The sequence below is a fragment of the Electrophorus electricus genome, chromosome 3, assembly GCF_013358815.1.
Source record: "Electrophorus electricus isolate fEleEle1 chromosome 3, fEleEle1.pri, whole genome shotgun sequence".
NCBI lineage: Eukaryota > Metazoa > Chordata > Actinopteri > Gymnotiformes > Gymnotidae > Electrophorus > Electrophorus electricus.
The window spans coordinates 2,040,001-2,053,275 of NC_049537.1; the positions used below are offsets into that span (position 1 = coordinate 2,040,001).

The 13,275-nt window shown below is 43.5% G+C and overlaps 1 protein-coding gene and 1 long non-coding RNA gene across 2 annotated transcripts in view; both read left to right on the forward strand.

The window, feature by feature from the left end:
- Positions 1-1,926, forward strand: part of LOC113589337 — a 12,578-nt gene extending 10,652 nt beyond the window's left edge. Inside the window, exon 2 of the long non-coding RNA XR_003411964.2 lies at positions 1,307-1,926. This is a non-coding gene — a long non-coding RNA (uncharacterized LOC113589337). The remainder of the gene's footprint in view (positions 1-1,306) is intronic.
- A 9,485-nt stretch (positions 1,927-11,411) lies between these two features.
- On the forward strand, positions 11,412-13,031 carry znf648 (zinc finger protein 648). Its single transcript, XM_026997491.2, has one exon. It carries the CDS (start codon positions 11,412-11,414, stop codon positions 13,029-13,031), a length of 1,620 nt encoding a protein of 539 aa, XP_026853292.2.
- The last annotated feature ends 244 nt before the right edge of the window (positions 13,032-13,275 follow it).

Genomic DNA, 13,275 nt, shown 5'->3' on the forward strand with positions numbered 1-13,275 from the left:
TCACCAGGCAGAGCTGCAGGTGCCACACTCAATCAGAAAACTGACGGCAAATATCTCAGTGGTGGTTAACTGCAGCTAGCTGCCAATCAGTGAGCATCCATGGGAGATTCATAAGGACAATTAACATTAAAGGCACGTAATGGCTCTTGTTCCTTCATCCCTGTCCTCGCTGGGTGACAAACACTGACCTGTCCGACTAAGAGGCAGTGGTCTCAAGTCTACCCTCAAGGCTTACATGTTCTCAGGTCTGCCTGAACACTTCTGAGCCCTCAAATTTCACATCAGCAGGATGGAGTCTTACGCGCTTTGACCTGCTCCAAAAAATCACATACTGAACAAAGATAGAAACAGAAAGAAGACAGAGTTTCCATTTAAAGGGAAAACCCTTGGATTTAAGAAATTAATTTTTGGTGGGGTGGTATTTATAGACTCTTTGCTCCTGTATCGGAATGTGTTTTAAAAACGCTGTTTTTTCAAAGAAACAAGTTTTACTGAAAAAATGCCTCAAAGATGTTATAAACAAATCCAGAAGAATTTCCAATCCTCAAAAACAACTCTGTTAAGCAGGAATGCTTTCAATTAGACCACAGACCAGCTCCATATTCACATCAGTTATATGTACTTTAAACCAGATTAACCCAGCATCTGGCATTCAATGCAAACCACACTCTCCCCCCCAGAATGATGCAGAAATTCTTCAACACAACTGTATCTTTTTGCATTATTTAACATTCAAATTAAAAAACTTAACGAAGTGCTTTGCATTGAGACAAGAATTCCCAGACACACATACGTGCATGCAGGCACGAACACCGAACAATGCCAAACACTTTGTTCTTGGGGCAGAGTTCTGCAAAGGTACTAGATAACAGCCCTGCCACTGCTCACTGTGATCACATGCATGTGAGTGGTAGTGCAACTCAATCAGACTAGATTAGAGCACAAAAGGAAATCTAATCTGAGTCGATGGAGAGAGGACTTTCGGCAGCTGTGTGCACACAAAGCCTGTCCCTGTGCGAATCACTGCACAAACGCCAGGGTGATGCACGAAAAGGGAACTTTTCTGCAGTGCCCTGTGAGGCCCCTGTCATTAGCACAGTCCTGTGCACAGCTTTTGTGCCTTAACAACCAAACCCCCAGAGCTGCAGGTTAAACATCTGCTGTGAAAATGAGAGTTGTGTGTGTCTATTTGTGCGTGGAAATACTTCTGTATGAGGACCTGATAGTTGCAACTTTCCGACTGTTCTTAACATGTACCATTTAAACAAAAGAGCATTCTAATGCTATGGGTTTTTTCTCACCACAGGTTGGCAAACCTTTCTTGGAGCACCTTGTCCAAATGAATCACATTCACTGTACAGAAACTGGGAAAAGCTGCTTCACACTATGTAAGCGGTCAGATTGCCGGACTGGATAAGAACCCTAAACAAATATTTGCCAGAGGATTAAAACATCTGAACTGTACGTACGGAGCTCCGCAGAGTCTTCCACAGAACAGGCCCTGGCACAGAACCCCATAAAGCACTTAACAACACTTACAGGACCAACGCAAACATGGTATCAAATGAAGGCAACTCAGGTTTTCTTTTCAATGAGTTGGCTCAATTAACGCTTTAAACACTGACAGACTTCACTCTTCTGGTCTTTGGCTGTTAACATGATACACAACCTGCCATGACAAGCCGTGGGGTGAGTTATCACCTTCTGGTTGAAGACAGAAGCAGAGTGATATCAAATATCATTCATTACATGTGTACATGCTCCTAAACCTGATCATAGACTTAAACAAAGTGTGAAGATAATTTCTGTAACCCTGAAGAAAAGAGTGGAAGGCATGATTATATACAAAGCATATCATGTGAAAACTAATCTTATTTCTGCAGGTCTGAATTCCCATAACACAATAAAGTCTACAGCAAGGTGGAACTATTTTAACATTGAAACACCATAGAGTGAAACACCATACACTGAAACACCATTCACTGAAACACCATACACTGTAAGACCATACACTGTAACACCATACACTGAAAGACCATACACTGAAAGACCATACACTGAAAGACCATACACTGTAACACCATACACTGAAAGACCATACACTGAAAGACCATACACTGTAACACCATACACTGAAAGACCATACACTGAAAGACCATACACTGTAACACCATACACTGTAACACCATACACTGAAACGCCATTCACTGAAAGACCATACACTGAAAGACCATACACTGAAAGACCATACACTGTAACACCATACACTGTAACACCATACACTGAAACACCATACACTGTAAGACCATACACTGTAACACCATACACTGAAAGACCATACACTGAAAGACCATACACTGAAAGACCATACACTGAAACACCATACACTGTAACACCATACACTGAAAGACCATACACTGTAACACCATACACTGAAAGACCATACACTGAAACACCATACACTGAAACACCATACACTGTAACACCATACACTGAAACGCCATTCACTGAAACGCCATTCACTGTAACACCATACACTGTAACACCATACACTGAAAGACCATACACTGAAAGACCATACACTGAAAGACCATACACTGAAAGACCATACACTGTAACACCATACACTGTAACACCATACACTGAAACACCATACACTGTAACACCATACACTGAAACGCCATTCACTGAAACACCATACACTGTAACACCATACACTGAAAGACCATACACTGAAAGACCATACACTGAAAGACCATACACTGAAAGACCATACACTGTAACACCATACACTGAAAGACCATACACTGTAACACCATACACTGTAACACCATACACTGAAACACCATACACTGTAAGACCATACACTGTAACACCATACACTGAAAGACCATACACTGTAACACCATACACTGTAACACCATACACTGAAACGCCATTCACTGAAACACCATACACTAACACCATACACTGTAACAGCATACACTGTAACATCAGTGTAATAAACAATACCCTACAATAAGTACTAGTTTCAGTTAGTCAATATAGGAGCAGGATCAGTGGTCATTTAAATATTCCACAAACAGATGGTTCTTCAGTCTGCGTTTGAAGACTGCAAGGGACTCTGCTGTCCGGACAGCAAGCGGAAGTTCATTCTACTATCTGGGAGCCAGGACAGTGAATAGTCTCCATGCTTGTCTTCCATGATGGAAGATTTGAAGCATGGTAAATGGCTAAATGTTTTTACAGTCATTGAAAGAGAATATCCAGCAATTGCATCATGCAAATGATTGGGGGGGGGGGGGGGGGGTGGGGGGGGGGCGTACTACAAGATTCTGGTGTCCTGCAGAGATGACATTGGTGGGATGTGGTCAGTAAATTCCCACATAACTTGGTCAGCTAACAGAAGCCAACCCTGCTCCCCATAGACCCCCATCCCAGTAGTCACATCTCACGTCACAATGCTTCCCAATTCACATGTTAAACTGGCAACAAAGTGCTACAGATTGATGTCCTGCAATATTTTGATTTACACAGTCAAGGCCAAGCTGCTGGCGCTGAATTGGGGACACCTCTCTCTTCTGCTTCCTTTAAATACAGATTCGAGTGCAACTTTCGACACTCCTGGCTGTGATATTTTAATGGACAGGTTTGAAACATGGTCCGGTCACGCGTAGTGTAGATAAACTCTTACTGTAAAGGGGAGTCTTCCAGCCTCTTATTGATGTCTTGTTGAATCTGTAGATTCAATCCCACAACATTTACTTTACAAAGTATAAAGTTGCAATTAAAAACTAGCACTAAGGACCTTGGGGTAACTCTTGACACTTGCTTATTATCAGTGCCATGTCTCTAAAATGGCACAGTATTATTATTTAATAAACATAACACCCAAAATAAGACATATGCCAATCCTACCTTTTGCTAAGGAAACAGATCGTGATTTCATAACCTCTAGATTAGATTAGATTACAGCAGTGAGTTGCTGGCAGGTTTCCCTACTGTGCAAAGCACAAGGTCAACATATTACTCCTGATGCTGCATTCACATTGGCTTCCAAAACTCAACAAAGTCTTGATTACATAGTCTTACTTCTGACATTTCTGAAGCCTCGGGGCAAACTTGGACAGATTCACTAATCTGAGGCAGGACCAGTGCCCAGTACTGGGACTGCATTCAAGGTAGATGGTGGAAAATATTTTTCTTACTTAAATCCAGATTAAAAACATGTGTATAGGCTACCCTATGCTTAGTCTATCAGATATTTCAATGTTATTCTTTCTTTGTAGTGTTTTGTTTTATTGTCTTCATAACCTTTACACATACAAGGCACTCTGAGATTTTGGAACTAAAATGAGAAGTGCTATATAATAAAGATTATTATTAGTGTAATGTTGTTTTCTTAGTTTAAGCCCCAGTCATGTTTGTCTAAGAAGTTCAGTTCCAGTATAACATCTCACATCGTCTCACATCAACTCACTTCTCACTGTATCTTCCATGGCAGAGATGCCAACATGTGTCTCAGCAGTGTCAATCAGTCCTGTTGTGCATCAGCCGGAGTGGAAGCGTGTTTTGCAGTGAAACACTTGTCCTGGTTTTGAGGGCCTACTCCTTACCCATAAGCCTCAGGGAGAGGTCTGGCAAAGCCTGTAACACAAATACAGTCAGCTGAGGTATCCTTTTCTGGAGGGAATGACTGAATCAGAATGAGAGGCGGACAAATCTAATGTTTAGATGTATATGTTCTTCAGTTAACGCGATTATTTACAGGTTGTTAAGAGTACGCACAGGATCAGTTGAACATAACCGTAACTTGTCATACTCACGGTACTACTGGCAGTTTGGATTTCACAGCTCACAAGAGCTAAATGTTATTTGGTTTCTATGGAAGAGCAAAACGATGCCAGAAGGATACACAGCACCCTAAAAGCATGGAAGCATGCCGTGGTTCACCAGATTGAGAAAAGCATGAAGCTCCAGTGAAAAAATCCATCCAGAAGAACTTATACAGACTTATAATACCATCAGCATGCCTGCTGAAACCTCGTTTAACCACTTCAATATTTCCAGCTTGACATTAATGCTAAAGATAAATAGTAAATGTAGAATTTTAGCAAAAACAAATTATGAATGAGTTAGTTGAAACCCTTGAGCTCTCTGTTAATAAACATATCATTGCCCATTACCTCTTAAGGATAACACTTATATTTGCATGTTTATGTTTACAAAGTTGGGGTTGCCTCTGTACCTCTGACCTATAGAACTGTAAGAAGGTGAAAGGCTAAAGGTTAAAGTGCATTCAGAAAATACCTCCATTTCCAGCTCACCCATCTCCCAAAAACATTGTTCAGGTTGTTCAGGTAAGAGAAAGCACATTTAGATGAGTAATCCTTTGCTCAACATTTGTTGACACGTAAGGGCACACTGCACCCTATCGAACAGGAATGGTATTGCACATTGTTTTCAAGCATTTTGTCAGCATGACAAGTATAATTCCTAACAAAGGTTTAGCAGCTACTGGGGGAAAGAACAGAATGTTCTATTTAGTTGACATTCACTGCATTGGGCAGACGCTCTTATCGAGAGTGACTTATAAAAGTTCTTTGTCATTTACCCAATGTTTGAGTGGGATAGAATTCAAGATACCAATTAACTAGAATTCTGTTGAAATACAGGTATCAATGCTGATGCCTAGAAGTGCAAAACACATAAGCTCTATAACAGACAACAATCAGTGCAATAAACAATACAATAAATACTAGAGTTTCACTTAGTCAACATAGGAGCAGGATCTGTGGTCATTTAAATATTCCACAAATAAATTGGTCTTCAGTCTGTGTTTGAAGAGTGCAAGGGACTCTGCTGTCCGGACAGCCAGCGGAAGTTCATTCCACCATCTGGGATCCAGGACAGAGAATAGTCTCCATGCTTGTCATCCATGAGACTTGAAGCATGGTGTTTTAAGCCGAGCTATAATTGAGGTTTGGAGTACTCGAGGTACAGCTTGGGCTTCGACTGTATACATCAAGTATGGAGAGGCTGGTCCATTTTTGGCTTTGTAGGTGAGCATCAAGGATTTAAATCTGATGCGTGCAGCTACTGGAAGCCAATGAAGGGAGCACAGCAGTGGAGTGGCGTGTGAACATTGGAAGATTGAAGACCAGTCATGCTGCTGCATTCTGCACAAGTTGTAGAGGTCTGATGGCTTTTAGAGGAAGACCAGCAAGTAGCGAGTTGCAGTAGTCTAGCTTTGAGAATACAAGAGACTGCAGAAGTACCTGGGCAGCTTCCTGTGAGAGAAAGACCAGGTTAGATTTGAAACATGAGTTGAGAACGACAACCTGTTGTCCAAAGCTATACAAAGGCTACAAGCAGCTTCAGATGGTGATACCAAGGAGTCCTCAAAGGAAACTGTGAGGTCATGGTAAGGGCTGGGAGTTTCTGGGATGTACAGAAGCTCAGCTTTACTGGGGCTGAGCATCAAGTGGTGGGCTGTCATCCATGATGCAATGTCAGTCAAGAATGTTGAGATACAGCTGGAGACTTGCGTGTCAGAGGATGGGAAAGAAAGAATTAATTGGGTGTCATCAGCATAGCAGTGGTAGAAGAAGCCATGAGAAGATATTACACAAAGAGAACGAGTATACAAAGAGAAGAGAAGGGGGCCTAATACTGAGCCTTGTGGAACACCGGTGGAGAGCCTACATGGATTAGACTTTGCACTAGGCTGCCGGCCATACTCACATACCGGCTAAACTCACTCGAACCTCACATACAGGAACTTCAGTAATTTATGACAAAGGCTTTATACATATCCACCATTTCAACTAGCCATTTACTCTTAGGCAGAACTGTTCATTAGCCACAAGCTTCCCCTGAAGCCTTCAGTCATATTAACTCAAATATCTCCCATGAGCGTAACCCAAACCGCAGCAGCAGCCTTTCAGACAGTCAGGGAGTCATGCAACTTAGCTCATGCAGAAATGAAAACAGAGTAGAAATGCTGCGGCTAGCCACATCAGTGTCATGTTAATCTTTAAAATTATGAAAAACATTACACCAAACACACTGTCGTCTTTAACCGCGAAGGTAAGAACAAATTCTAACCAATCATATTCATTATACCATTTTCATCAAAGAAGAAACGATTCCATTTCAAGTCACTTTGAAGATCATAAATTCAGCTCGTTTTGGCGGCCTAAATTCAAAGATATCTGACCCTAAATCTGACACGTTGCACTTTGCACCAGGCTGCCGGACATACTTAACATCCTTAACATCAGCATGATGTCTGTTCCAAAAGGCAAGGCTGCCCTCTAGTGGAAATTGAGAATAATGCTGGCAAATCCTTTCTCAGACTATTTCCCTTGTGTGGAAAAGGAATTTCTGTGTTTTTATGCAGTGGTTCTCGGTGGTTTTCAGTGGCCATACTGGTCACCTCATGCCCTGCACTCTGTTGCGATTTACACACTGGTTTAATTCTAGAAGAGTGGAACTGTGTGGGTCACCTGTTGGATGCCATCATCACCAGAATGAGATGTCATCAACAGCAAGTGTGGATCGGTGTAGTTTGGGTATATAGGAGAATCGCTAATCCTGCACACTCTAGTCTGCCCAGATTATGCACAAATCTGTAAAATAATTCCAAAACTCCCCAATCCACCACAGGTTCCAAAATCTTCAGAAATGTTCCTTCTATAGTGAGAACACTCTCCCCCTTTGCGTGGTCTGTGAAGTATAATAGTTTTTTCCCTTTCTTACAATAATCAAGTCTCTGCTATACTCAGACCTTCTTATTTTCTACTGTACTATATTCGATTGCTACACTTTGTCTCTGACAAGCCATAACACTAACGCACTGTGCTGTGTGGTTCAATCAACTCCAACAACTTCATTATGATCACCCATATGCCCTACAAAGCCTACTGCATGTAGCAATCTTAGATGTAGCAAACTCAGATTCTCCCATATGTAAAATCACTGTCCCATACGTAATATAATACATGTTATTTTTTACATAACTAATTTTATTCAGTTGCTTATGTTACAAATGTTTAAACTAGCTATACTAAAAATGAGGATTCTCCTCAGTGTATGAGCATCTTCCTTGCTAACACACACACACACACCCTTACAACTCATGATATATATATATTTTTTATTTTCACATTGCATTAAACCTTATTTACCATCTTGCTATTGTTCAGGTCTATGAAACACCTCATGTAATATTCATGTGATTACAGGTGTCAGGGTTGTAACATCACATGAAGAAAGATGTTATGTGAAAGATTAGCAAAATTACTTCATCAGCTTTGATACCATTTTAGTAAAACAAACAACAACAAAAACCCTGTAGTTTAGGTATGGTAGTAGTTCCCATCCATAGTACTGGAACCCAGCGCCTCACGTGTGTTACCTGCTGGAACACACCTGACTCAGGTGTGTCAGAACAGGAAACTCAGTAGGCCTGGGTAGCAACAGTCTATGTGTAACCTATGTTATCTAATCAGATTACAAAACATGACAATGAGCCTGAGATACTTACAAAAAATGGAATTACAGGGATTCTAGGGATTACATTTTGGACAACTTTAAAATGTGCTCAGGTTATGATTTTCAAGAGAATTTCACACAGTGAAAATAGACTTACATTAGCCGCTTTAACATCTTTACCTTTTACCTGTACACCCTGGAGTCTTTATTAGGTTGACATATCTTAAAGGCCCATATAATATGTGCATGACTGCAGACAGTAACCCATCAGTCACTCTCTATTGCCAGTTTCTTCCTATAGGACCAGTGCTGACTGGTTACGGACTGTTGGTGGACTGTTCTCGACACAGTCATAACACTGATGTGGTGGTGGCATGGTAGTTGCTGTTACACTGGGACAAGTTAATGAAGTGTTTGGGCTGTGTTGCTATGGTTTCAGCACATGTGAATCTCATGCCAGCCAGCCAACAGCTTTGTCTTCTGACTGTTCCTGTGGCCAGGCCTCCTTAAACAATATACAATCAACTCCTAATAGTATATTTTAGATTTGTACATCCTCAATAAGTTCTAGTTTTCAGTTGGCTAATGTATCAGATGGACAAAATTGTTCAATAACTGTAAATGAACTGCCTTATTCATCCTGCTATCTAATGGCATATGTATTATTTGGCCTACACTTGTTAACTTTATAATGGATATATAAGCTTTCATGCCTTAAAAATGGTTTTTTGTGATTTAAAAAAAAAGCATAGGCCTACAGCATGTAGCCTGTGATAAATGTTTCTGGTGTGGGTTAAATATTTTAGATTTAAGGATTTGGGAGATTTGTAATAGTACGTTAAGGCAGGACATTTTATTGCCATACTTTATAATGGCTTTTAATAAGTAATATATTTTTTAAAAGAATACTTGCACTCTTAAAGGGCAGTGGTAATTCAGTGGTTTAGGTATGTGACTTGTAATTGGAAGGTTGCTGGTTCAAGTCCTGCCACTGTTGGGCCCCTGAGCAAGACTCTTAACCCTCATGTTGTACTCAGTTTAGACTTCTAATGGTAAGATGCTTTGTATAAATGTGAAATGAGTACAAATCCAAAACTCATCAGATTCATTGGTACTTTTTATATAGTTCAAAAATATTTAAAGATGTGTAATTTGCGATTGGTACCTGGTTACAGTTTCCAAATAGGCTAGAGACTCCAACATTGGTGAAGAGCTTAAGACTGGCACCCACCCAAGCAAAGCTGGTCCGTACGGTAAAGACACCATTAGATTAGGCCGGGTAGCGCTGAATTCAACACGATACGTTATACGTTACAGAATTGATCTCTTGGTCTTTTCCAATAAGTCTTAATAACACGATGGATTCAATCGAAGTCTATGCATATTCCAGGGGAGCGCGCAGTCTCCCGCGCTGTCCTTGGTGCTGAAACGGCCGTGCGAACCCTAAGCGGTCTTAGGCGGCGCGTGCGAACAGGTGTCCGGACTGGTATGGGCTCGGCAGTGTTCTCGTTTTTCCTTGTGCACTTATTTGCTTGTGCGCACTCCGCCGCGAGGTTATCGGGTGTCCGCTACTGCCTGGTGTCAGCACATTTTATTCCTGTACTCTCTTAAGTACTTCACTCAATAGAGCTCTTACGCACATGGGGTTGACCATTCCAGCGCAAAGCGCCGACATTCCTGACAACTAACTTATCGTTCAGAAATGAGACATTAGGTTCAATTCTGACCTGTGGGGGCGCAGTGTTATGCCCCTGATGAGTAGTCTAGTACGTAGATATTTGTTATGAGAGCGTAAATAGGCATCGCATGCTTAATTGTAAATAAAAGTACACGAAGCAAGGGGGAGGGGAGAATATTAGTATATATCATTATACTAAACTTCTTATGAAGGCAGTAGAGTAGATGTGACTCGTTGTGTAAATCTGAGACTTGAGGGTTGCTGGAAACTACCATGTGTCGTTTTTAACCTGCTGACCACTGCGTGAGCGTGGCTGCACTGCCGATACGGTGCGACAGCCCCTCCTACAGCATCCCGTGCCACTGCACCGCTGGCACGTAAAAATGAACTGATCCCGAAGAGATCGACAACAGCGGACGTGTCGCGTCAAGGTAAGGAACCCCCAACTTACGCACGTGCATTGTTCAAGAAGGGAAGGGTGGCGGCATGAGAGTTATTCCGTTATTCACTTTAGCAACATAAGCGTAGCAATCTGTCCCACGAACCGTCTAGATCGCCTCCTCGTGGGAGTCCGCAGCTATCAAAAACATCACTGATCCTGAAAACTTAATAAATAACCAACTGAGCAATGAACGGTTAAAATAGGGGTTTTTTTGTCACGCACGCGCTTGCTATAACGTTCACCTGCTGCACGTTAGACTTTAAGCGACTTTATAGAAAGCGCCTGAACGCCTGAGATCTGTGCGGCAGGATAAGGCTAACCACCGGAATTAATAAAACGCACCAGTGGTACAGAGCCATGACAAGGTTCAAGGTTTTTAAAAGTTGGGTACCATGGATTTAATATCTTACTGTTAGAGTATTTGTCCACCAAGTTGTTAAATGGGTTTTTTAAACGCTATACATATAGTAAACAAGTACGGGCGGGCGTCTTTCATTTCAGTTGTGCCAGCGCAGTGATTCCATATATATATATATATATATATATATATATATATATATATATATATATATATATATATATATATATATATATATATATACACAATTTTTAAAAAGCTTTTTACACACATGCTTCATAAAAGCATCTTGTAAAGTTGTTGTGTCGAAACGTGTTGTGATCACTCATATTCCTGCTCTTAGGTACCACACAGGCAAGTCAGGTATATATGTGAGCTCTGGACAAAACACAAGCAAAGGACAGTGCTCTATACCCAATTCTCCACCAACAATACAAATGGCGGGAATTTCTGAACAATTGAAGCCAGACACCTACAGAGATAAAACCTTCATATCAAAAAGAAGCTTCAGAAAGACCTTGGTCAGTAAGAGGCGCTATGCACCAGCGGAGAGTGACGTCACCACTTACTGCAGAGAAGATGGTTTCGCTCTACACAGTGCCCAGGAAACACTGCCCTTTGCTGGTTGGGTCAGTGCAATAGTTTCCCTGAATCTAGCCGCCCCTGATGGACAGAGGTTCTCGGAGAGTTTGGCAGATAAGGGAGGAGCATGTGAGCCTGAAAATGTTAGTCAGAAAGTTCAATCAGACCAAGACGCTAGAGTCTTAGCCAATCACATGGCAGGGCAGGATCCCAGCAACTCAACTAATCACATGGCAGAGCAGTATGCCAGTATGTCAGCCAATCACGTGGCAGAGGCAAAACCCAGCAACTCAGCCAGTCACCCAGAACAGCAGGATCCCAGTGTGTCATCCGATCACATGGCAGAAGAGGATCTCGGTGCACCGGCCAATCATGACGCTGGGACGGAAGAAGCGTTCTGCTTTGCGTCAGTCAGGCTGAAACTGGAGGACGATTCTGTCGAGTCATGTGACTCGGCATCGCCTGCAGCATCGCAACAAAAAACAACAGCAGACCGAGACGTAGGGAAGGCGGTTCGGGAGCAAGGACCGGACCCCCGGGAGAAGCAAGCGGCCCGGCCGCTGTTTGTGTTCGGCGCTATGAGGAAGCGGAGCGTGGAGGGAGACACGGAGAACCGTCCTTACAAGTGCACCTTCTGCAACTGGGCGTTCAAGAAGTCCAGCAACCTGCTCAGCCACATGGACACCCACAGCGGGCTGAAGCCCCACATCTGCGACCTGTGCGGAAAGGCGTACGCCCACCAGGGCACCCTACAGCAGCACCGGCGTCTACACACGGGCGACAGACCCTACCGCTGCCCCTTCTGCAACAAGGCCTACACGTGGTCGTCCGACCACCGTAAGCACATCCGCACGCACACGGGCGAGAAGCCGTACGTCTGCAGCGAGTGCGGCAAGGAGTTTGTGCGCTCGTCCGACCTGCGCAAGCACGAGCGCAACCTGCACGGCAACGACAAGCCCTTCCCGTGCACGACCTGCGGCAAGACGTTCAACAGGCCGCTGTCCCTCATGCGGCATGAGCGCACGCACCTGGGCGCCCGACCCTTCCTCTGTTCCGACTGCGGCAAAGCCTTTGGCAGCGCTGGCCGCCTCGCAGAACACCGCAAGGTGCACAGCGGCCTGCGCCCCTTCGTCTGCCCCGTGTGCACCAAAGCCTTCACCAAGTCCTCCAACCTGGCCGAGCACATGAGCGTCCACACGGGGCTCCGCCCCCACAGGTGCGCCGAGTGCGGGGTGGCCTTTGCCGTGCACTACCGCCTGGTGCGCCACCAGAGGACGCACGCCGCCACCACTGACGCGTCACCCTGCGTCTGCCGGGCCTGCGGCGCGTCCTTCGGCCACCGCGCGGCGCTGCAGTGCCACCTGCTGCAGCGGCAGTGTAATGGCGTGCTTTTCGCGTGCTCCCAGTGCTATAAATCCTTTCCCTGTGATACCCAGCTGGCTGAACACATGCTAAGCCATGAAACTGCTGTCTGAGCTCACAAGGCTGGCCTGCCATTAGCCTATGGCTAATTTAAGCCACGACAATCCTCTCGATCAATCACCACCAGAATGACGACTTTTTTTTTCAGTATATCGGTATACTTGACTAAGCGAAGTAAAACAGGTTTCTCTGTTCTGTTGATATAGGCTCACTGACATATTTACTGGAGTCTATAAACCTGTCAGGAGACTCCCAAGGCCAGGCTGAGCTTTCTGTGGTCTGTTTACTCACTAACAC

Coding starts and splice junctions, on each gene's coding strand:
- znf648 (XM_026997491.2), top strand. CDS start 11,412: ATGGCGGGAATTTCTGAACAATTGAAGCCAGACACCTACAGAGATAAA.